Consider the following 22,460-nt stretch of genomic DNA (forward strand, 5'->3'; position numbering starts at 1 on the left):
TGTTGTTGCTGAAACTTTGATTTGGGGTGTAGTCAATTGGCCATGATATGATTGGCTTCTGCTAGTTTTGCTCAAGCGCTGGAAAATAAAAAATCTTCTTGTTGCTGCGTAATTGACTACCACTAATAGGGAAATGGTGTTTTGAAAGTCACGGAAATACACGCATCAACACAACTACGCTATTTTAATAGAGTTTACCAATTCGCAATTCAGCATGAGCAAGTTTTTTCGAACCCATTAAATATTAATGAAGCTAACGTTTGTGCAATATCACTACGACGCGCTGCATGGACTTGACTTCCCGCTGCCCTCTTTCTCCAGTTCTTTCTTGCGACTTTCAATATACCTATCGATGCAGTACTCGCTGACGCCGAAGCGCGGGAAACCTTCAGGGCCTTGCATGTACTCGTTTTTCAGGCGCTCTGCCGTTTTCTCCTCGCCATCCAAAATACGCTTCTTCTCGAAGAAAGCGAAGGCTTTGCGGTACGCCTCATTCGCTGCACCGGCCCCTGCTCCTCTCAGACTCATGAATCTCCGCAAACTGTTGGAGTTCACATTGCCCAATGCGCGTAGAAAAGTTGCTTTGGTCACCAGCCCCTCGCCCAAAAAGACATTTATCTTGCGGCGGACCTCGTCGCAGTCATCGTACACAGGCACGCAGCCATTCTCGTTCAGGTTCGGCAGCTTAACCGCTTCAATTCTCCTGAGCAGCTCCTTGCCGTCCCTCGTCTTCTTCGTCTTCTCTTCTTTCTCCTCTCTGGTTGGGGCCTTCCTCTTCTTCGCATTCACCGCCCTTTTCTTTCGCGTCACTGACTCTTCCCTCTCGTCTGAACGTGAAGTGTGTTGCGTTCTTTTCATTGCCTCCTCTTTCTTCTCCTGTTGTTCTCGTCTGGAGAAGAAGATGGCTGCACCTTTGTACGTAGGATTGCTATCCCCCTCGTCCGGTCCCTTCAGAGCCATGAACCTCCGATACAAACTTGCATCCACGTCGATAACCTTGAGGAACGCCGCTTGCGTCATCTGGCTCGAGCCCAGGAAGCTGCGGATCTTGAGGCGGACGTCCCGGCAACTCCATTGGCGCCACTCGGGGTTCACAGCGTCGAACTCGTTCTCGATGTGCTCTTGGGGGAACTGCAGCGGCTCCGGCGGCCGGTTGGCGAGTGCGTTGGCGGTGGGCGTAACACCGAAGTAGGGGAGCATCGAAGGCGGCGGAGTTGCGGGGTCGATGGCCGCGGTAGTAGGCGCCTCCGCGGGCGCATCGTTGAGCAGCTCCGCCAGGTTCATTCTTTGGCGCGCTTTTCAAATGCGAATCAATCAGTGGGAGGCGTTGATGTGGCCCACATCACGTACTAGACCTCTCGGGTCGCATATAGCACCCTCCGAAACCGCATTTGCGCATCTTGGCCAGAGGCAACTGATCGACGTCATGGGGAGCGCGCTGCAGAACGTGCTGCGGCCGGGCAGCCGCGAGTTCGTGGTCGTGCTGAACGTGGTGCTGGCGCTGCTGTTCTTCGTGATGCTGGCGGTCGTGTACACGGAGCTGGAGGACTCGTACCACGTGTTCGTGCTGCTGTTCCTCGTCGTGGGGCTCGCGGGCTCCATCAACTGGTTCATCATCGAGGCCAACAACCTCAAGCACACGCAGGTCGGCGACGGCAACGGCAACGGCAACGGCAACGGCAACAGCAAGCAACAGGCCGACTCCAATACAAGACCCAAGACGGACTAAGCTTAATACTACAACCTCGCCTCCGAGGCGGAAGTAAGATACCAATTCAACTTTCTGTTGTTGTTTTCATTGACTCATACACGCCCCCACTAGGGAGGGCTACAGCACATAATATCCCTTAAACTCCTCCATCTTCACACGTCGTCGTCCGTCGCCAGCCCGCAGACGCGTTTGCAGCAGCTGAGCGCGATGCTGCGGCCGTAGGGCACGTAGGACAGCGTGTACCAGACGAGCGCCAGGAACTGCACGATCACCGAGAGCAGCACGAGCAGCATCCGGTGGTGGATGTGCGGCGAGAAGCAGAGCAGCAGCGTCACGAAGATGAAGACGACGTACACGAGCGCCGAGTAGCGCCGCTTGGAGTGGAACATGGTCTGCACCTGCTTCCAGGGCCCCACGAAGAAGGTGGTGCAGCCGATGGACAGGACGTTGCCGATGGTGTACGCGATGGCGAAGGGCGCCGGGTTGCCGTGCACCAGCTTGGCCAGGCGGAAGGTCGAGCCCAGCGACAGCACGAAGCCCAGCATGAAGCATGTGACGCAGCCGATGACGCGCTCCTGGTACGACAGACTCGGGCACAGCCAGAAGCTGTTGCTACTGCTGCTGTTGGAGCCGGGCGAGCCGTCCGCTGGCTGGCCGCTCTCCGGGTCCAGCAGCTTCTGCTTCTGCGCGCGCAGTGCGTCCATCATGGTGCTTGGCTTGGGTTGAAGAGCTCCGATGGTGATGTCCACGGATAGATCCGCCCCTTCAGGACAGCGTACTTTAGCTTAAGTTCGAACGGATAACCTGGGTTACTCGGGTAGTCCGTCGAACTTAGACGGGATCTTGCCCGCGGCCATACAAAAAGGACAAGCGGCAAAAGCTTTTAGCACTAGCCTAACCGGTTGCCATGCGTCCGCTGCTGCAGGAGGCGCAGTTCGCGTGCTTCGAGGACGACGAGGGGGTGACGAGCTCGGATGTGACGTCCCTGCCGAGCTTCGTGGTGTCTAGCCCGGCGGTTCGCTCTCAGCCGCCCAAGAGTTTCGCGCGAGGTTAGCACTACCTAACCAGTTGGATGTTGTTGCCCGTTATGATAGTGCTAACCACGGATTCTTGTTTATCACTTAAAATTCCAGTGCGCGCGTTGGAGTGCAGCGGGTCTGGCAGCTTCTACTTCCAGAACGAGAGTTTACGTGATCGCTTCGTGTGCTGGCGCGTGCTCAAGAACGTGGTGGTGTTGCGCGAGTGGAGTTTAAACACTACGTTGCGGCAAAACGGCGTGCGGTTAGAGTTCCCCGCCCCCGTGGTTAACACTGGCGTGTTCGCCGTGGAGAGCTGGGAGGATGACGCCGTCACTATCAACGTGGTGACTCACGCGGGCACCATCCACCGCTTCACTTACGCCGTCCCCAGTGACAACAACCTCAGTATCTTCTCCCAGGCTGATGCAAAAGCTTTCCCCGAGCCGAAACCGGCAACTCGCACGCGTTGCGACGTGTTGCAAGTGTTAAACAGCGACGAGATTTTAAGTGTTGCGCTGTGGGTGAACGAGTACAACCTCGTGTTAGGTACGGACTCGGGCCGGGTGCTTGGTGTGAACTTCGGACTGCCCAGTGACGCCAAGAAGATGCAGGAGTTTGTGTTTAGCGACGAGTCGGTCGTGAGCTGGCTGTGGAACGGACTGATTAAAACCACGGCGGCAAAGTTTAAGGGTGTTGCCGAGGACGGCGAGAGGAGGGACGTGGGGGCGGCAATTGTTGCCATAACGTGTTTCCAAATTGACGCGGAGGACGAAAACGAAGAGAGTGGAAATGGCGAGAAGGATGTTTGCGTCATCACGGTCTCCGCCGACTGCGTGTTGCGCGCCTGGAGCTTCGGCTCGCAGTCGTGTCTGGGACGGCAACAGTTGCGGTCTCTGGTTACGCCACAGCTTAAAGACGAGGAGGACAGTGACGAGGCTAGGTGGGAAAACGAGGACTTGGACGGAGACGATGGTGTTAATACCTTGGGAGTGTACGCCACCCACGCCAAGGTTGTTGCATTATCGCCTACGGAATCGGATAATTGCCGGCTACTGGTGCATTTTGACACAACGGCGGCCCACTCCACGGAGATTTTCCTGCTTAGAGGAGACGTGCACCCTGTTGCGGCTTCGAGTGCCGGAGCGGGAGGCGAGGAACTTGCGCTGGATACGGCCAGGGTGTTCACCGTGCAGTCCGTCGAGCAAAAATCCAAGAGGGGATTGAAGATGGTGGATTTTGCCGTGGATAAAAACTTCCTCTTCTCGTCGTGGCGGTCGCTGGACGGAGACGAAGTGTACATCCACCCGAACCCGATGGCTCTCACCGGTCCCAAGCGGATCCAGGGCCAGCCGGTGAGCAGTCTGGACGTGCAGATGCAAAAGTACGAGGAGGAAGACAGCGAGTGGCTCTTCGACCTGAAGGAGGAGGGCGTGATGACCTTGATCGACGACTTTTTCGCCGAGCGGATCTTGTTGCCGGGTAGATTTTCGCGGCAGAATCTGTCCAATGCTATCGAGGAAGCGCAGAACGGAGCGCTGGGCGGATTTTCCTCGCAGTCTCCGTTCGCGCACCGGTTGCCCAAGTACAAGGACGTCCTGGTGCGTCTCGTGTCCAGTCGGTGCGTGGATGCTGCTGGAGCTGCTGCAGTCCGCAATGGCACCGCCCCCAGTGTGTTGCGGATCCGCATCTGGAAGGAGCTCATCGCTCTGTGCACCAAGCACTGGCGGTGCGAGAATGTGCCGATTGGTTTCGCTACTACAACGAACGCGCTGCTGCCTGGCGCGCCTGTGATGCTGCGTCGTAACCGCGTGTCGTTGCTGTTCCCCTCGGCTCCGTCGATTACTGCGGCCTTCGTGCCCCAAGCGGAGCAGGGCTCCAGCACTGCCGAGTGCGTGGCGGACCTGGTGTCGGAGGTCCTCCCGGTGTTCGACGCGTTCCCAAGCCAGAGTTTTCAGTCGTTCATCCACCGCGAGGTAGCGGACGTGGTCTCGGACTGGAAGGTCGAGTCCTTTGTGGCGTTGGCCCGTCACTGCGTTCGTCTTGGCCTGAACCCGGACTTCGTCGCTAGTGCTCCAGTCACTGGCCAAACGATCAGCGCTGAGCTGATGCTCGCGCGCTCCATCCTCCGCCTCAGTAAACTGCTGGGCGGCGACGCTGGCTTCCAGGACCAAGTGTTCCACGACCTGGTGGAGCTCCTGTTCCCGTTTGAGCTGTCACGTGGTTCGGGCGCGTACAAGTCCTCGTCCCCCTCCAGCGATGACGACGAGGAGATGACCAACGCCTCGGAGGATTTCACGATGGCGGACGCCACGGCCCCTGCCGACTACTACTCGACCACTCGTCGTGCCTTCTTCGCTGGCCACGAAATGTGCTTCGCGCTCGACCAGGTGGCCTCGCGTACGATCGATGAAATGTGCAACCAGTCGCTGCGCGTGGTGCTCTTCCTCGCGTATCTGGTGGACACGCGCCCTGCGTTCCTGAGCTCGGCCACGCTGAGCAAAATCGTGCAAGTGTACTTGCCCAGGTCTATCACTGTGTACCAGCGTTGGCGGCTCAGCCGATGGGTTGCCAGCCAAGGCATCACGCAGCCCCTCGCAGACGCAGACCCGGCCATTACGTCGTCGGCCACGTTGATGCCGCCGCTGCTGCAGATGTTCCTCCTGGACGTCAACAGGAAGCTGAACCGTTCGGGAAGTTTCAAGCGTGCGCTGTCGGTGCTGCAGCTCGCAAGCGCCAGCAACAACGTCCGCAGTGAGGAAGCGCACGGCGTGCTGGCCACGTTCACGCGCGAGATCTTGCAGTTCGTCTCCCAGCCCAACGACTCGCTCGTGCGATTCCTGCACAAGCGCCAGCAGTTCCGACTCCTGCGCGCCATGTTCTGCTGCAACCTCAGTGACGTCAGTCTGCACGGCTCCAGGAAGGGCGAGGCCGCGAGCTCGCAGCACAGCGAGCAGGTTCATCAGTACGTGCGCTCCATTGGCGAGTGTCTGGCTTGCGAGGGTCAGGAGGCTGCTGCGCGTGCTCACAATGAGGAGGACGCCCGCGATCACGCGCGCTGGTGCTTCCAACAGGCCATCCGCTGCTTCAGCATCTGCCTGTCGAACTTCTTCGCTGAACGGAAGCCGCGCTCCTCGCGGTCGGAGAAGGCCCTTGAGCAGTTCATCTACGACGTTGTGGGCTTGTTGAAGGAGACGGTGCCTCGAGGATTCTACGACCAACTGCTGAGCTTCCTGTGGACAGTGGTCACGCAGGCGCTGAGCCACTTGGCCCACCACGATGGCGGCGAGCGGAGCTTTGCACTGCAGTCGTTTATTTGGGTGAATGTGTTCAAGTATTCCGTCGAGGAGCGACTCTTCCGCGACGCGCATCTCGCGCTCATGCACACGGCGGAGTTGTCGGCAGCTCTGGGTGGGTCGGAGTCTGCCTCGGACGCTGAAGGAACGGCGAGCGAGTGCGTCAACTACCTGGTGAAGGAGCTGTACCGTTACGGCCACCTCGACCTCATCTGCGAGCTGCAGTGGGGGTCTCTCGAGTCTCACGTGGAGAAGTACATCCTCTGGCAGGCGGCCAATGCCACCGTCGTCCACGGTGACGGTCTCGATGCGGGCGCGATCCGCTACTACAACTTGCTGTTCACCTTCTACATGCGCAAGCAGCAGCCGGCCAACGCTGCGTCTTCGCTCTACGCGCTTGCACTGCGGCTGCACCTGGCGGTGTCGACGTCCACGGCGGCTCTGGAGGCTCAGCGCAACGCTCTGAACGCGGCTTGTAACGCGCTGCGAGCTCTCCCAGTCGAGAACCGCTGGGTTGTACGCAAGCTGCACACGGAGGAGCTCAAGCGGCCGGCTCTGGATGCATCTGAAGGCAGCAAGTCGGCGCCTTCTCTGAGTGTGGTGACGCTGGAGGATATGCGTCGTGAGTTGTCGGTGCTGGACGGCAAGCTTCGGCTGCTGGCGCTTGGCCACTCGGAGAGCGTGCTACTGAGCACGATGGACAGCGACGAGGTGATCGCGCTGCTGGTGGACGCCGTGAACAGCAGCTGCAACAACACTGGGAACACGACGCTGGCCGAGCGACGGAGAGCGGGGCTGCTTTCCATCGAAATCGCTGCTGACATTGCCGGCAGAAGCTCTGGCGCAAGTTTGACGAACCTGACGAAGTCTCTCGCGCGCTACTGCGTGGCCAGCGAGCACCCGGCCGTGTCGTCCTCCATCTCGCGCTCTGACAGCGACCTGTTGTGGGACCTGCTCGAGAACTTGCTGGAGAACGCGACCAAGCTCGAGCAGTACGAGGTGGCGGCCGAGACCGTGTTGGACTTCTGGCAGCAGCAGGGCCACAAGCTCACACTGCCCGAGTGGCTGTACAAGCGGCTGGCAAGCCCCACGTCGGGAAGCCCGGCCAAGCTCCTGACTCTGTACTTGAAGCACGGACTGCTGCTCGAGGCGCTGCAGCTGGTGGAGGGTCTTCTACCGGACGCTACCGCTATGCTCGGGGGAAACGCCAAGTCCGCCTTCAGCTTCCAGTCTCAGAAGGAGCCGAGAGTTGGTCCGCCCGAGCTCCCGTGGATCCCTTACAACCTCATCGACGCACTGCTGGACTCGACCTCGGCCGTGCTGAACCAGGGGACGGCTGGTGACGTCTCCACTGCTGCGATCACTCGGCTGCGCACTCAGGACCACAGTCTCCGCGAGCAGTTGACGCGCTACTTCCGCTCGGCGAACGCATTGCAGCAAGCGCAAGAAGCGGCGCATCTCGCACGAAGCAGCATCGATCTAGACTTGTAGACGAGGTCAACTGCAGCGTAGTAGGTTAATGGTTCAATTCATCAAGTGACACGGTAAACTCCACGTACTTTGAGGAGATTGCGAGGGCAAGTTGGGATGAAATGAAACACGTCTCTAATTTGTTTGTTGATGCAGCTTCCTATCCTTCACTCTACGACTCGGGGAGATTACGACCGCCTCGGCTTCTTTGACTTCTTGCCGCCTGCTTGCTTGCCGCCCTTGGCCTGCTTGGCCATCGCCTCCTTCACAATCTGATCGTAGTCGTCGGCGCTTGCGAACATCGACTTGCGCTTGTCACCAGCCTTAGGCGGTGTCTGTTTCTTCCTCTTGGCCTCGAGTGCCTGCAACTCCTCCTGGAGGACTTCGTCGTCGTCGTCCATGCCGCCCATGACGGAGAAGTCGAAGGCATCCTCGTCATCCTCTTCGTCATCTTCCTCGACGTCGTCGTCTTCGTCATCGCCCTCCTCCTGTTGCTCATGGTCAGCAGCATCTTCTCCTTCCTCGTCGTCGTCCTCATCGGCATCGAACGTCGCGGCTTCCTCCATCTCTTCGTCCTCGCCCTCCAGCGTCGGCTCCTCCTCGCCATCGGAGTCGCTCCAGTCAGCCATGTCCGGGTCTTCATCGTCGTGGTTGCCGTCTTCCATGATGCCTTCAGCCAGCTCCTGAGCGTACGCGTCGATCTCTTCGTCGTCCTCGTCGCCATCTTCCATGTCCGAGAAGGCGTCGGCGTCGCGGTCGTTCTTGCTCTTCTTCTTACGCCGAGGGTTATCAGCGTCCCGCGACGCACGCTCCTTGAAGAACTTGTAGAAGAACTGGTCGCTTGCGTCCACGTTGGCCTCATTCTCCTGCAGCACGGCCTCCGAGTTAATGGGAGCGAACGTCCAGTTCTTCGCCTTGGCGCCGTTGTTGCCGCTACCCTCCGCCACCTTGTGGCGCGGCTTCTTGTTAACGAATTTCTCGAAGAAAGCGTGCATCGTAAAGTCCACAAGCGGATCACCAGCGTACTGGATGCCCGTGTCCTTGTTGTCAAGAAGCTGACGGGTGAAGCTCTGCACGGACGGGTGGTAGTGGTGCGCAAGCATCTGAATCTCCCAGGCGCACGACGTCTCGGCGCCAGCGAACAGCGGGTTACGCTTGCTGGCATCGTAGCCTCCCTCTTCCTTGTCCGCGCCTGCCTTCTTGTTAGACGTGGTCTTAGCAGCCGGCTCGTCGTCGAAGCTCACCACAGCAGCCTCCTTGGACTTCTTGGACTCCTTCTCAGGCTTGCCAAACATCTGCGCCAGGACCTTAGCCGAGCGCTCTGCGTCCGTCAGACCATCGTTCAACTTGCTGGAGCCGGCGTCCTCCGTGGTGTCATCATCTTCATCGTCAGACTCCTCCTTCTCCAGCTCGAACGCAGGGGCTTCCTCGTCCGTCTTGGCATCCTCAAAGTGCTCGTCGTCGGCAGCATTGCCACTGGCCGATCCAGCTTCAGGCTGGTCGAGCAGCGTGCGCAGCTGGGGCTTCACCTTAAGCAGCTCGGACAGCAGGAATAGCACGGCACAAGCGAAAGCCGGGGGCATCACACTGGCCAGCTGCAGCAGACGCTTGGTGAAGGCGCCAGCGCGTGCAGGCGATACGTCGGCCTTCATGGCGCGGAAGATCAGGTTCAGGAACAGCGTGTGCTTGGACGTCTCGCGCACCTTGGGGTCGATGAGCTTGCCGTAGAGCGCAGTGTAGAACCGGTCAGAGACCGAGTTGGTGCTGCTCATAACCTGGAACAGCAGCATAAGCGCCTGCACGCTGGTGCTGTGGTGGGCGCGGTGCACGACCTGGAACAGCGAGTCGATCTCCTGAGTGAAGTTGGCCGACGTTGCGTTCGCGTACGGGAACGCGCGGTTCACGCCGACCAGCAGCGCACTAAGCAGCTTACGGTCCATGGCTTCCTCCGAGGCCGGAGCCGCCGTCTTCTTCTTGCCCTTCTTGGCCTTCTTGCTGTTCTTGGCCTCCTTTGGGTCCTTCTTGATCTTCTCCTTCTGCTCGTCATGACGGTGCACCTCCTTCGAGAATAGGCCGAAGTACACTGAGATCAAGTGGCCAGCCAAGTCGGCGTCGACGTCGCCCTCGAGGTAGATCTGGTTCAGGAAGAGCACAGCGTTGTACTTGGCACGGTCCGACACCTTGGGACGCGTGAGCAGGCGCTCAACCTCGTCCACCACGACGCGCTTCATGGCCGGGTGCTCGCGCAGCAGCTCCTGCAGTATGCGGTGCAGGTAGGCGGCGATCTTGCGGTCCGGGTCACCGAGCTTGTTGACGAGCATGGCCAGCAGCACGGCCTCCTGCTCGGGCTTGGCGCGCAGCAGCGCGTTAGCCGCACGCAGGCACGCGCGCTTGTGGCTGTCCACGGCGTCGTCCATGCCGGACGCCAGCACGCTCGTGAGCTGCGCGTAGGCCGTCTTGAGGCAGTGCTCAAAGAACCAGAGCACCAGGTGCGCGGGCGAGTCCTTGGCCGCCTGCATCGGGTGCTGGTGGAAGAAGCGCAGCTTGGCCTCGTCCGGCAGCAGGTTGTTGAGGAACAGGTCCTTGAGCGAGTCCACGGCCATGAGGCTCTCGCGCCGCGCCTTCTTGCTGGCCATGGTGATGAGCTGGCCGATCCGCAGCAACGAGTGCAGCGGCGAGCCCTGCGACGTGAGCGTGAGAGCGGCCACCCTATCGGACAGTGTACCGGACTTCATCATGGTGGCCAGGTACTTGTCGTCGCTCGACATCTTGCCGCTCTTGTGCGCGTCGAAGCGGGCCACCTCGGCCTCCAGCAGCTGCTGCGCCTGCTTCTTGAGCGTCAGCACCAGCTCGTCCGTGGCCTTGAGCGGCTCGGCCTCGCTCTTGTTCCTGAGGCGCGGCTTGATCTTGGGCTCGGCGTCGTACCAGGCCACGCCCTCGCCCAGCAGCGTCACGAGCTGGCTCAAGTTGCCCGAGTTCAAGGTTTGAGCGGGCTTATCTCCGTCGTTAGAAAACTTCTTCGACTGGTTCTTGTGCGTAGAGTTGGCCACGGGCGTCTGCTTGCCGGCCACATGCTTCTTGTCCTGCTTGGACGCGCCGCGCGCCGCCGCGGGCGCAGCGCTCTTCTTGCCCTCCTTGGCCATTTTGGCGACTGCAGCTCCAATAGTGTCCGCTACACGTTTTGGCCAGCCAATCAATGACACTATGTAACTTCATAGTTGAAATGCGATATGCAACTACATGGGTCAGTGAAAGCGCGGGTAGGAGCTGCGAATCAAACCTCGATTTGCCGCCAAAAGCTCAAGTCAAAAATGACCATGGACATGGCTACATTGCTCAGCGAGACGGCCTCGTCGGTGGCCGAGGCGGCCAGCGCCGTGGCCGCGAGTGAAGGTGTGTCAAGTGCGAATGGCCAGCTTCCGGCGCTCAGCAGCTTCATCGTGCCCAGCTCCACAACAACGCACAGGCCTCTGGCCATCGCCCGGCCGCCGGCCATCGAAATCCCCGTTAACGACGACAACGAGAGCGAGGAAGAGTTCGACGAGGAGAACCCCGAGTGGGCCAAGTGGAACTGCCAGCAGATCCGCACCAAGATCCGCAACTTCCTGGGCACCAAGGAGATGACGCAGACGGCGTTCCTGAAGCAGTGCGACATCAACTCCAACTCGTACTACCGCTTCATGAACCTCAAGGGCCCGTACGGCGGCTGCGACAACCAGACGTACGAGTTTGCGGCCATTTTCTTCTACCGCCGGGAGAAGAAGGAGGCCGAGGAGAAGGCCAAACTCAAGGCCATGAAGCCTAATGAGAGGAAGCGCAAGGCCACGGAAGAGAAGGAGAAGAAGCCCAAAAAGTCCAAGACAGGTCAAGACTTGCTCCAGAAGATTCTGGACGTGGAGTTGCCCGACGCGGACGAGGACGGCGCCGTCCCCGTGTACGACGACTGCGACGAGATCCGCAAGAAGATCAACTACTTCCTGGGCGAGAAGAGCGTGACCAAGGCCGCGTTCCTGCGCGCGCTTGGAGACGTCAACAGCAACAGCCTGCGCACCTTCATGAACATGAAGCGCGGCGCTGGCTCTGGCGCGGCCAACGTCGTCTACCGCACAGCCTACGCCTTCTTCGAGAAGAAACGCATCCTCGAGGGCGGCAAGAAGACCAAGAAGCGTCTGGAGAACGAGGTCAAGCAGGGCCCTGCCGGATTCCCGCTGCGCCACGACAACGGCATGCGCTGGGTCTTCGTGGGGAAGGAGTAGCTGAGTGAAGAGAGGGATAACCCGAACTGGGGGCTTTAAGCTCAACTTCCATGTAGCTGCGTAACCCACTTGCAATCAACGCATTTATATTCTTCAATTCACGATTCAACCAGAGTTCATGGCGCTCGTGCAGCATTATGGCGTGACATCACTGTTCCCAACGTTTTACGCGCGTAGAATTCAAACCATCAAAACCGACTCGCGACAAACGGAGGGAGGCAATGGACAACATCGCGCAGATGCTACAGGAGACATCGGAGGCGGTGGCTGCTGCCACTGGCAGCCTCCCTTCTACTGCCGCTTCGATTCCGGCTAGTGGATCTACGCCAATCAATGCACCGGTGGCTGCCGATGAGGAGGAAGAGTACAGCGACGACGGCTTCGACTCGCAGGACCTCAAGTCCAATTGCAACCAGATCCGCGCGCGGATCCGCAAGTTCCTGGGCACCAAGGAGATGTCGCTCAAGGACTTCCTCAAGAGTGCCGAGTCAACCCGGGCCCCTACTACCGGTTTATGAACCTCAAGGGCCCCGATGGAGGCTGTTCCAACACTACGTACCTCGGTGCCTCCGAGTTCTTCTACCGCCGTGAACGGAGAGCCAAACTGGACAAGAAGAAGCAGAAGGCAGGTGACAAGAAGCGCAAAGTCACTGAACAGCGAGAGGAGAAGGCCAAAAAGGCCAAAGACGGCGCCGACCTACTCAAGCGGATTGAGGAGACCGAACTGGAAGACGAGGGCGAGTGTGGCTACCCGCCAGTGTTCGACGACTGCGACGAGATCCGCAAGAAGATCAGCGTCTTCCTGGGCGAGAATATCGTGACTCAAACCGCGTTCCTCAAAGCTCTGGGCAACGTGGCCAACAGCCTGCGCAGCTTCATGAGCATGAAGCGCGGCGCTGGCTCTGGTGCGGCCAATGTGGTGTACCGCAAGGCCTACGTCTTCTTTGAGAAGAAGCGCATCCTGGAGGGAGTCAAGAAGACCAAGAAGCGTCTCGATAATGAAGCCAAGCAGGGCTCGGAGGGCTTCGAATTGCGCCACAACGACGGCAAGCGCTACACGTACTACCTCGTCTCGGAGCTGGAGGGTCAGTTGTAGGATTCGTGTGTGGAACAAGCCAATGCTAACGCTAGGGTGTGAGGAACAAGCATATTCGCTGTGGCTCGGTACTGCTCTGTATAATTCCAGAAGCAGGAGGCGACAACGAAAAGTGATAGAGCGAGGAACGAATGATACGCCAGCGACGGTCAGATTTACTGCTTGAGCGCGATCTCGTATGTCTGCTCGGCGATGCTGCGCTCCTCGTCCGTGTTGACGACCATCACCTTGGTCTTGGCGTTGTCGGCCTGGATCTCGACGGGGCCCGAGCCCATCATGGACACGGCGTTCTTGTCCTCGTTGAGCTCGATGCCCAGGAAGCCGAGGTTGCGGCACACGCGCTCGCGGATCATGGCCGAGCTCTCGCCGATGCCGGCCGTGAAGATGAGGGCGTCCAGGTCGCCACCCAGCTCCAGCGCGTAGGCGCCCAGGTACTTGCGCACGCGGTGGGCGAACACGTCCAGCGCCAAAGAGGCCGCGGGGTCGTTGCCGGCGCGCACACGGTCCTGGATGACGCGGATGTCGCTCTCGTCGCAGATGCCGAGCAGGCCGCTCTGCTTGTTGAGCATCTTGTCCACGTCCTGGATGGTCATGTCGAGCTCCTTGCAGAGGAAGGCGTGCAGGGCCGGGTCCACGTCGCCGCAGCGCGTGCCCATGACGAGGCCCTCGAGCGGGGTCATGCCCATGCTTGTGTCAATGCAGCGGCCCTTGTGGATGGCGGCGATGCTGGATCCGTTGCCCAGGTGGCACGTGACGAAGTTGCAGTCCTCCACGGGCTTGCCGAGCATGGCCGCGGCCTTCTTGGCCACGAACTGGTGGCTCGTGCCGTGGAAGCCGTAGCGGCGCACGCCAAAGTCCTCGTAGAGCTTGTGCGGGATGCCGTACGTGTAGGCCTTGGGCGGCATCGTGGCGTGGAAGGCCGTGTCGAAGACCACGACCTGCGGGCACGGGCCGAAGACCTCCGTGGCCACCTCAATGCCCAGCAGGTTGCCGGGGTTGTGCAGCGGCGCGAGCTTGATGTTGGCCTTGATGGCCTCGATCACCTGCGTGTCCACGAGCGAGGCCTTGCTGAAGGCCTCGCCGCCGTGCACGACGCGGTGGCCCACGGCCTTGATGCCGTCGAGGTCCGAGCCGAAGAACTTGCCCACGGCCGTCTCGAGCGCCGTGCGGTGCGTGTCGAGCGGCAGCTCGATCTGCTCCTTCTTGCCCGTGGCCAGCGTCTTGTGCGTGATGCGGCCGTTCTTGCTGCTGGGCGTGGACAGCTCCACGAGGCCCGTGAACACGGCGGCGCCCACGCCCTCGGGCTGCAGGTCGAACAGCGAGTACTTGAGCGATGAGCTGCCGGCGTTGATCACCAGCAGGTGCGAGTCGGCCACGGACGCCGAGAAGGCGCGCGCGCCGGCCAGCTTGTGCAGCGGCAGCTTGGACGACAGCGAGCGCAGCATTGTGGTGTTATGGGGGTGGAGGGGGACGAAGGAGCACGAGGAGGACGGAGACCTGTGCGCTGCCGGGCGAAAATGTCGGAATGACGCACCGTGGCCTGTGCCCGGCGGTTGTTGGATGCACAAAGAGTGTCCCGTGGTCATGCACCGGTTGCTGGATGGGGGTGTCCACGATCATTGACGGCTCTGGACTCGACTCCACTGGGCAACGGAGCTGGTTGCAGTGCTGCTGGTTCAAGGCAGGTGGTGGGGAGATGAAGCTGCGGTCGTGGGGGCTGAGCGTGGAGAAGAAGTCGACGTGCACATTGCGTCTGCGGCGAATGGAGCCCGCGGGTATTGCGCGTCGCTAAATGAGGGTGTCCACACTGTGGCCAGTAACAGCGCACTTCAAATCGTAATTGAAGCATAGATACGCAAGTTTTACATACTGGAACCGAGTGACGACCGGCGGATTAGCGCACCCTGATGTGTTTGTTAGAGAAGACAGTCTGGAGACGTCACCCCGGCGACGCACTCATCCCAAGGACGTCCGCACCCGACAACCGAGCGGTGACTGGCGCTCGGCGCGCGGTTGCAGCGGCCCGCCACGGCTCTGGGCTCATCACACATCGCGAATTTCTGCTTGGTGGCACCAAGTTGGTGCGCAGCTCCTTGGATCGTGCCGTTCGTCTACGGTCTCAGTTAAAACCTTCAAGGTGAGATCATTGCCAAAAGTCCTCGTGAGCTGGTGATGAAATAGCGACCTGTGCAACCAGCAACAAGACGTGGTGTGCACTGCGCTACAGTGGCCCACGAGCACAGCGTGACGGCGGAGAAAGCGGTGGTGCGCGTGGGCGACGCTGAATCTGCTTCTCGTCCGTGGCGCCTGGGCTCGTTTGTGTCCGACGACGCAAAGAACCAAGCAGAAATTGTGAGGCGAAGGTTGAGATTTGCTTTGGGTCCGCACGGAAGCTGCAGTGCACTGGAGCCCAGTGACTGGGCTCCATTGCAGCGTGCATGGAGTGCAGTGAAAAACTCAGCATTGACATCAAGGAATCGACTTGTCGATTCTGAGAAAATGGGCTGTCTCGACTCGGCACATACCATTAAAATGGAGCATGAACCTTGGTCGTGAACGGAATGCATCACCCTCGAGAGTCTCGAGGGTGCTGCATTCCTGCTCTTTGTTCGGCGTTGAGTCACTTTGCAAAAGCTATTTTCTTTGCCCATGCCTTCGCTGCTGGTCGTGCGTAATTAATTGTTGGAACTTTGGAGCTTGCGGGCAGTCTGAGGAACTACGTGATGTATCGCCACCGTTGATCTTGTGGGGGTTCCTAGCCATATTAACCAAGCACCTACAACATATTGCTTGTTCCTTGGCTTTCAACCACTACCTACCTGACATTAAGGTCCTTATAATATGTACGTACGAAGAATGGCAAGGTGATACGACAGTTACCGTATGGTTCCGGTACTCATATTCAAAAAGACGTAGACGAGAGCTTCAGTGTCCTTCATGCAGCTCGAGGTTTTATAATTCGCTCGAGTTATCGACAATCCGTACAGCTTGGCCGTCCTTATTGAAATGCCATCATTAGAGTGAATGGGCGATAAGGAGCTGATAATTTTAGTGCTATGTTGAAGTGATTGAGCCAATCACAGAGCAGGGTTTTGAAAAACCTGTTGCCAAATGCGCAACAGCTTCAGCTTGGAGAAGAAGACCTGCAGACTCTGCATTGATGAGGCAAGTTCGGCAACATCGACGACCTCTTCAGCGTTCGCGAATACACTGACGGAATACATCGCCGTACTAAAAAGACAAAAAGGAGAACATTGTTGTTATACTTCGAAGTATTCACCTACTGCGGCACTTAGATGGGACGGATTCACTATAGCGGAAATTGCAGCTGGAGCCAAGATGAGAGGATGGTTGTCTCTCATTCGAGCCTGCATAACGTCTGGCTTATCTGTCTGAGATTCCTAGGTATTGGCAGCAGCCCAGCGTCCTTTATTTTCTTAGATACGTCGAAGTAGCTCCAGCCGCCTTCATTCCACTTCTCGAACTTCTTGTTCATGTAGCTGGTGTCCTTCAGCATCTTGGAAATCTGGGAATCCGAGAAGTTCCTACACTCTTCCTTGGTGGTCTCCTCGCTGTCGTCATCGTCGCTTTCTTCGCTGTCATCGTCGTCAACATCTGCGAATCGGGCCGTTCGCAGATTCCGCGGGCCGTAGTTCTCACTAACCGCGTCGGTGGACTGAATCCGGCCCGTGGTGGCCGCTTGGGAGGTCGATGCTGTGGCTGCCGAAACGCTGTTACCACTGGCCAGGAGGGCAGCCGCAAGCAGGACGTAGCTCAGATGCATCATTAAACGATGGCGGTGGAGGGTTTAGGGCGGTTGAGTGCTAGGTGGCAGATTGCAGAATGAAATTTCGATAACTTCAACGACCAGCTGAGTGATCATTGATGCGCAGCGTCTTGGCGTGAGAACTGATGTGATGTCGTACAGGTAGGGCACTTGCTGGTACAGTACGGGTAGCCCGATTGAGAGAGCAACTCGGTTATGGCTGCACCAAATCTGCCGCCAGTGGGTTGAAAGTTGCAACAAACACACATGCTTCCGAATCTCCAGTACAAACGAACACTGAGCAAGTTGGTTTCTCTATTCACGAGCTACATGTATGTATGTGGCTACATTCAGCAAAGTAAATCGTCAAAAACGGATGTTCCCGGAGTTGCTGAAGCTGTAGCCACAAACTTTGGTGCAGAGCCCTTCGCTGAGGATTTCTCTACCGACGGCGGCGTGCTTCTTGATGCAGACACCGCGTACTTTTGTTTGGGCGTCGCCCAGTTCACTTCTGGATCGGGCTCACGTCGCTCTCTTCGACTTAAGTCTAGCGGTGCTGCTGCTTGCTTGATCTGACGAACCAGGGTGAGAATTTCCTGCGTCGATCGCATCTTTTGGCGCGGTGTCGTCCGCTGGGAAGCAAACGAAGACAGGTCGTCTACCGTATCGATGGACGTGAACGACGCGGAATCCCACATCTCGTGCGCGCCCAACGTTGCTTCATCAGTCACCAGTGTCGTCTCGTTGATGAGCGGCGCCTTGCTTTCTGAAGTTGCACTATTGACGGACGCACGAGACGAACCAAGAAGAGCCCGGGCCAGAGCTCGGCTCTTCCCACTCACGCGTGGGCGAAAGCTGCTGTCGCTGAGAATGCTACTGCTCCGACTGGCATTAAGACCAAGTCGGTCGCCGAGAGCACTGCTTGTCGACATGCCATCGTCCGAATGGCAGGACTCGCACCGACGGCTAGTTGATAATGAGCTTGGCGTGTTCTCAAACTTTTTGTCCAGTAGCGTCTCCAAAGCTCGGCAGCGGCGAGTGAGCTCTTCGATCTGTTCCTGTGCTTGATTGTCATCTTTTCCTCGAGTGCTTCCCTCTGCAGAACCTTCTTTAGCTACTGGGGGATCTGTTTGTGTCTCAATTGCACGGACGCTCGGTGGCGTCATGTGTTTTGTCCCGTCAAGTTGTTCAGCTAATTGTGCTAGCTGACGCTTGTGCTCGGCCTTCATCGCGCTGATAGCTTCTTCATGGTCCTTCTTCAAATCTGCTAGCTTTTCAGGAAGAAGCTCCTCTAGCACTCGCTGTGTGGCCTCATCACGTATTCGCGCTTCAAACTCTTCTCTGTCTGTCTGCTGCAATGATTCCAGCTTTTTGAGTGCATCCGCTAGTCCTTGCTTCTCCTTGGCGTGCTGCATTTCCATTTCGTCACTTCCCTCACGCAGCTGTCGGATTGTGTCTTGCAGTACTCGCACCTCTCTGTCGTGCAGTTCCTTCGTACGCTCCTGTTGCTTCTTTAGTGCCTGGCATTGCCTCTCAAGTGCGATAGCTCCCTCCTTTGCTTGCGCAATGACCTCATGGGTATCCCTGTGCTGGCTAACGACTTGCTTTCGCTCTGCTCGCACTGTGTGAAGCTGCGCTTTTAACTGTGCTACATCGCCTTCATAGCGCCGGCAAGCCTGTTCATACTGAATCGTTCCACAAGCATCCAGGCATGTGAGAAACAAATATCCTCATTGCTTGCAGACACAAATACAGCGCAAGCTACCGCACCTGTTCCTTCGCGGATGAAAGCTGGAATTCCAAAGTTTCTCGGTCCAGTTTCTTCCGGTGTTCAGCCTCTGCTGCTGTATGCTTCCACTGCTCGATCTCTTTATTCGCAGCGCGTAGCTCGTCCTCCAGCTGTGCCTCCTTTTTCTTGTACCTTCCTCTAATGAGCTTCAACTCCACAAGAGACTCGTCCACCACCCGCTGCATGCGCTCGTGATGATATCCCTGCACCTGCTGCACAGCTCGATCAAGGTTGGTCATCTGACGCCGCTCATGCTCCTCAACCGCAGCACTCATACTCGCAATAGCATGTTCCAGCGCCAGAAACTGCTCAGCGATCTCCAGGGGCACTGCCGTCTTGAGTGCACGGCCCACGTGCCACGAAGAAAGCGATGACTCATCACCACCCGCTTCATTAATCGACGCAGACTCCTTTGACACGCCATTTGCGTCATTGCCAGAGCTCTGAAGCCCAGCAAGGTGTGCCATCGCCGCCTGAAAGCTAATCGTCGGCTCGTGCGAGTATTTCCTCGTCAGCGTCTCGAGCTTCTGCGTGATCAGCAGTATCCACTGCTTCACTGCGTCTTCCCTCTCATCCCTCCCCGTCTGAACTGCCACCGTCTCCCCCACCATTTGCCTCCCTCTATCCCTAGGAAGTGGAGACGACCACGAGCTCGCCACCGTCGGAGCCCCCGAGCTCTCGTCATCGGCTCTGCTCTCCACCGTCTTCTTCCACTTGTCCTGGAACTCGCTCAGCTGCCGCCTCACCGCCTGCAGCTCCGCGCTGATCTCGCTCTGCTGGGCCAGGAGCTCCCTCTCCACCTGCTTCTCTCTCTGTTGTGTCACTGGGGTCAGCGGCTTCTCCTCCGGCGCTCGAGGAGACGCACAGGGCGTCGGTCGCAGCCAATTGGCGCTGCCGCGGACGCTAGTGACGCCCTGGGAGCTCTCCTCCAACCGGCGCCGTGTATACAGCGAGTGGATGTCCTTCAGCTCGCCTCTGGCGCGCTGTATGCGGTATACGCGCTGGTGCTCCGTGCTGGCCACGCTGCTGGCCGTGTCCAAGCTCACGTCGGCCTCCACGTCGCTCCAGTCGCCGGCGAAGCTGCTGGTGGCGCGGTCGCTGTACTCCTCCCAGTCCGGCAGCGTCCAGGACGCGCCCGCGTCGCCTCTGTCGTCCTCCGCGTCGGCCTCGAGCGATGCCATCGCCAGTGTGCGTTGCTTGATCGGAGCTTTTGGGAATTTGAATTGTGCTGGACGCGCGCTGATTGGGCGAAAATGGAAAATAATGCACTTCAACGTGTTGCAGCAAAAAGTTGATTTGGACGCTGTAGTGACAGGGTCGGAATATATACAAGAGAGGGTTCGGCCGTCAGTCGTCGAACATGTAGGGGCTGGAGGACGTTTTGAGACGCTTCCGACGGACGTTGGTGGGGGTGCCGCCGCCGCTGCTGCTGCCGACTGTAGTGACGCTTGTTGGGGACGACAGTGCCGCAGCGTCTTGGTACGTGACGCCGGCGTTGGCCGCTCGATGGGTCCCAGGAGGACAGAGGCGCTCGTCCTGCGCGTCCATCCAGCGCACGTCGTTGTCGATCTGGAGCTGCACCATGAGCGACTTGGCCGTGGCCAGCACCCGGGCGTCGCGCCAGAGCATGCGCTTCTTGCCCGGCCGCTCATCACCCACCTGCACCTCGTCGTTCACGCGGAAGCGCCGCCAATCGCGCACCTTCGAGTGCAGTGGCATGAGTCTGGGCGACGTGCGGGCCAGCCACTCGTCCCATTTGGTGCTCCAGCCGCGGTAGTGCACCTTGGCTTGGCCCTCGGTGATGCCCACGATCGTGGCTTCGTACCACTTGCTGTCGGTATCCAGAGCGTCCACCATTTGCCCGACCTTGAGATCCGCTCGCCACTGTTCCAGAGCTTCGGGCGACAAGTCCTTCTCCTCCTTCTCAGGGGACGACGGCGGCGTTGCAGCCGATGCGTCAACCGACGCAGACGTCGGGATGTGGCCGTGGCCAGTCGCTCGCTCCTCCAGCCCGGCGGGATACACGTCCACCGCCAGACGTCGACCCATGTTCACCACCTCCCGACGGACGGCCCAGTCGTAGCCGAACTCCATGGACAACGCGCTCCACATGCGCTCGCTCACCAGTCGGTAGTCCACGTCTTCAAGCAGTCCGGGCGTCAGGATGGAGCGACTGCAGCAGCGGCAACTGCGCTTCGTGTCCACGATGTCGGCGTTGCGGATGCGGTCGTCACTGCGCGAGTCGCCGCGCTCCACCACGCGCTGCCACCAGTTGCAGGACACGACGAACCAGGTGTCGCCGAGGCGATAGCTGCGTGCCATTTCTTCGATGAAATGGATACCCACCCATGATGCCGCTATGTACGGCACACAGTTTTTTTTTACGTTGGTGCGGTGTGCACCACACAGCAGCATCAAACCGCTCGCTTATGCTGGGCTCCGGACTGCAGTGGCTGCGTCGACAGAGGCGCGTGCTGGCGCTGGTGGGAGGCGCGACCCGACCGCAGCAACTTGTGCAGACTCGATTGCCTGCTGTTGCGAAGCTGTGGCAGCAAAATGCGCTGCAGACGCGAGGTTTCGCCATGCCTGCAGCCATTTTGAGTCAGATGGACCTGATCGGCCGCCGCTACGACGAGTTGGCGCACGAACTGTCGCAGTAAGTGGCTGGCCATTGATATTCTCGCTGCGCTTTCGGTAGTAAAGGCTGCCTCTATAAAAAGGCTGACGAGGTTGGTGTTGTGTGTCACCTTTTTGCAGCAACGACGGCAGCTTGTCGTCGGACAAGATCACGAACCTGTCCATTGAGATGGCGGAGCTGGAGCCCAAGGTGATGGCGGTGAGGGAGCTGCAGAGCCAGCAGAATGCGGTGGAGGAGCTGGACGAGATGATTGCAGAGCAGGAGGGCAGCGACGACCCGGACGCTGTCGAGCTGCGTCAAATGGCAAAGGACGAGCGTCGCGAGCTGCAGGAGTCCATCGCCCGTCTCGAGGGCGAGGTCGTGCGTCTCATGCTGCCTCGCGACGAAGCCGACGACAAGAGCTCCATCTTGGAGATCCGTGCCGGCACGGGAGGTGACGAGGCCTGCCTGTTCGCTGCGGACATCCTCAAGATGTACCAGAAGGTGGCGCTGGCCAAGGGCTGGAAGTTCGAGATCATGAGCATTTCTGAGACGGACCTCGGTGGATGCAAGGAGTGCGTGTGCTCGTTAACAGGACGCGGCGCTTACGGTCGCATGAAGTTCGAGAGTGGAGTGCACCGCGTGCAGCGCGTGCCGGTGAATGATGTGCGCGTGCACACGAGTGCCGTGTCGGTGGTGGTGCTGCCCGAGGCCGAGGAGGTGGAGGTGGAGATCGACCCCAAGGACCTTCGCATTGACGTGTACCGCGCGTCTGGCGCCGGCGGCCAGCACGTGAACACCACGGAAAGCGCCGTGCGCATCACGCATATCCCCACCGGCATCGTGGCCGCCGTGCAGGACGAGCGCTCGCAGCACCAGAACAAGGCCAAGGCGCTGAAGATTCTGCGTGCGCGCGTCTTCGACGGCATCCGCCGGAAGCGCGACGCCGAGCGCCAGACCATGCGCAACTCGCAGGTGGGCTCCGGAGACCGCTCGGAGCGTGTGCGCACGTACAACTTCCCGCAGAGCCGCGTGAGCGACCACCGCGTGAACGTGACGGTGTTCGGCATCGAGCGCATGTTGAACGGCGAGCTGCTGGACGAGATCGTAGACGCGCTGGTGGTGGACGAGCAGAACCACCTGCTGCAGCAGCTCGAGACGCCGTAAATTCGTAGAACATGTAGCCATTTGTTCCTGCAAAACATAGATCTCATTTGCATGTACATGCAGCACATGCACATTGCCGCCATGAACTTGACGGTGCGACGTGTGTGAGTGCCTTGAAGGCGAGGCAGTTGGTTCAGCGATTGCTGGCCCCCACCATTACGGCCGCCCGAGTCACACGGATTTGTCTCCGGTCAAGAAGCGCAAAATCCAGCCCACCGGACTCAAGGCCAACAAGTTAACAAGCATGCAATAACGCAACGAAAATGAGGGCGCGTG

General features: G+C 59.0%; 11 protein-coding genes across 11 annotated transcripts; 5 read left to right on the plus strand and 6 right to left on the minus strand.

Moving 5' to 3' along the window:
- Positions 1–273: 273 nt before the first annotated feature.
- On the minus strand, positions 274–1,200 carry PHYSODRAFT_301415 (hypothetical protein; the record flags this gene model as incomplete). Its single annotated transcript, XM_009529744.1, has 1 exon — positions 274–1,200. One exon carries the CDS (start codon positions 1,198–1,200, stop codon positions 274–276), a length of 927 nt encoding a protein of 308 aa, XP_009528039.1.
- Positions 1,201–1,426: 226 nt separating this feature from the next.
- PHYSODRAFT_255532 (hypothetical protein) lies at positions 1,427–1,729 on the plus strand (the record flags this gene model as incomplete). Its single annotated transcript, XM_009529745.1, has 1 exon — positions 1,427–1,729. The coding sequence occupies one exon, from the start codon at positions 1,427–1,429 to the stop codon at positions 1,727–1,729; it is 303 nt and encodes a 100-aa protein (XP_009528040.1).
- A 134-nt stretch (positions 1,730–1,863) lies between these two features.
- Positions 1,864–2,418, minus strand: PHYSODRAFT_255591 (hypothetical protein; the record flags this gene model as incomplete). The annotated part of the gene is made up of 1 exon (XM_009529746.1): positions 1,864–2,418. One exon carries the CDS (start codon positions 2,416–2,418, stop codon positions 1,864–1,866), a length of 555 nt encoding a protein of 184 aa, XP_009528041.1.
- A 200-nt stretch (positions 2,419–2,618) lies between these two features.
- PHYSODRAFT_360727 (hypothetical protein) lies at positions 2,619–7,569 on the plus strand (the record flags this gene model as incomplete). Its single annotated transcript, XM_009529747.1, has 2 exons — positions 2,619–2,760; positions 2,845–7,569. The coding sequence occupies 2 exons, from the start codon at positions 2,619–2,621 to the stop codon at positions 7,512–7,514; spliced, it is 4,812 nt and encodes a 1,603-aa protein (XP_009528042.1). The 3' UTR covers positions 7,515–7,569.
- A 43-nt stretch (positions 7,570–7,612) lies between these two features.
- On the minus strand, positions 7,613–10,636 carry PHYSODRAFT_351404 (hypothetical protein; the record flags this gene model as incomplete). The annotated part of the gene is made up of 2 exons (XM_009529748.1): positions 7,613–10,454; positions 10,509–10,636. The coding sequence occupies 2 exons, from the start codon at positions 10,634–10,636 to the stop codon at positions 7,682–7,684; spliced, it is 2,901 nt and encodes a 966-aa protein (XP_009528043.1). The 3' UTR covers positions 7,613–7,681.
- A 174-nt stretch (positions 10,637–10,810) lies between these two features.
- On the plus strand, positions 10,811–11,749 carry PHYSODRAFT_332706 (hypothetical protein; the record flags this gene model as incomplete). The annotated part of the gene is made up of 1 exon (XM_009529749.1): positions 10,811–11,749. One exon carries the CDS (start codon positions 10,811–10,813, stop codon positions 11,747–11,749), a length of 939 nt encoding a protein of 312 aa, XP_009528044.1.
- Positions 11,750–12,263: 514 nt separating this feature from the next.
- PHYSODRAFT_315427 (hypothetical protein) lies at positions 12,264–12,845 on the plus strand (the record flags this gene model as incomplete). Its single annotated transcript, XM_009529750.1, has 1 exon — positions 12,264–12,845. One exon carries the CDS (start codon positions 12,264–12,266, stop codon positions 12,843–12,845), a length of 582 nt encoding a protein of 193 aa, XP_009528045.1.
- A 133-nt stretch (positions 12,846–12,978) lies between these two features.
- On the minus strand, positions 12,979–14,290 carry PHYSODRAFT_559518 (hypothetical protein; the record flags this gene model as incomplete). The annotated part of the gene is made up of 1 exon (XM_009529751.1): positions 12,979–14,290. The coding sequence occupies one exon, from the start codon at positions 14,288–14,290 to the stop codon at positions 13,001–13,003; it is 1,290 nt and encodes a 429-aa protein (XP_009528046.1). The 3' UTR covers positions 12,979–13,000.
- A 1,913-nt stretch (positions 14,291–16,203) lies between these two features.
- On the minus strand, positions 16,204–16,632 carry PHYSODRAFT_286143 (hypothetical protein; the record flags this gene model as incomplete). The annotated part of the gene is made up of 1 exon (XM_009529752.1): positions 16,204–16,632. The coding sequence occupies one exon, from the start codon at positions 16,630–16,632 to the stop codon at positions 16,204–16,206; it is 429 nt and encodes a 142-aa protein (XP_009528047.1).
- Positions 16,633–17,116: 484 nt separating this feature from the next.
- Positions 17,117–20,722, minus strand: PHYSODRAFT_255396 (hypothetical protein; the record flags this gene model as incomplete). The annotated part of the gene is made up of 7 exons (XM_009529753.1): positions 17,117–17,143; positions 17,193–17,369; positions 17,763–18,200; positions 18,382–18,728; positions 18,783–19,596; positions 19,802–20,231; positions 20,286–20,722. 7 exons carry the CDS (start codon positions 20,720–20,722, stop codon positions 17,117–17,119), a joined length of 2,670 nt encoding a protein of 889 aa, XP_009528048.1.
- Positions 20,723–21,206: 484 nt separating this feature from the next.
- Positions 21,207–22,184, plus strand: PHYSODRAFT_301424 (hypothetical protein; the record flags this gene model as incomplete). The annotated part of the gene is made up of 1 exon (XM_009529754.1): positions 21,207–22,184. The coding sequence occupies one exon, from the start codon at positions 21,207–21,209 to the stop codon at positions 22,182–22,184; it is 978 nt and encodes a 325-aa protein (XP_009528049.1).
- Between the last annotated feature and the right edge of the window lie 276 nt (positions 22,185–22,460).

Source organism: Phytophthora sojae, assembly GCF_000149755.1.
Source record: "Phytophthora sojae unplaced genomic scaffold PHYSOscaffold_4, whole genome shotgun sequence".
Lineage (NCBI taxonomy): Eukaryota > Oomycota > Peronosporomycetes > Peronosporales > Peronosporaceae > Phytophthora > Phytophthora sojae.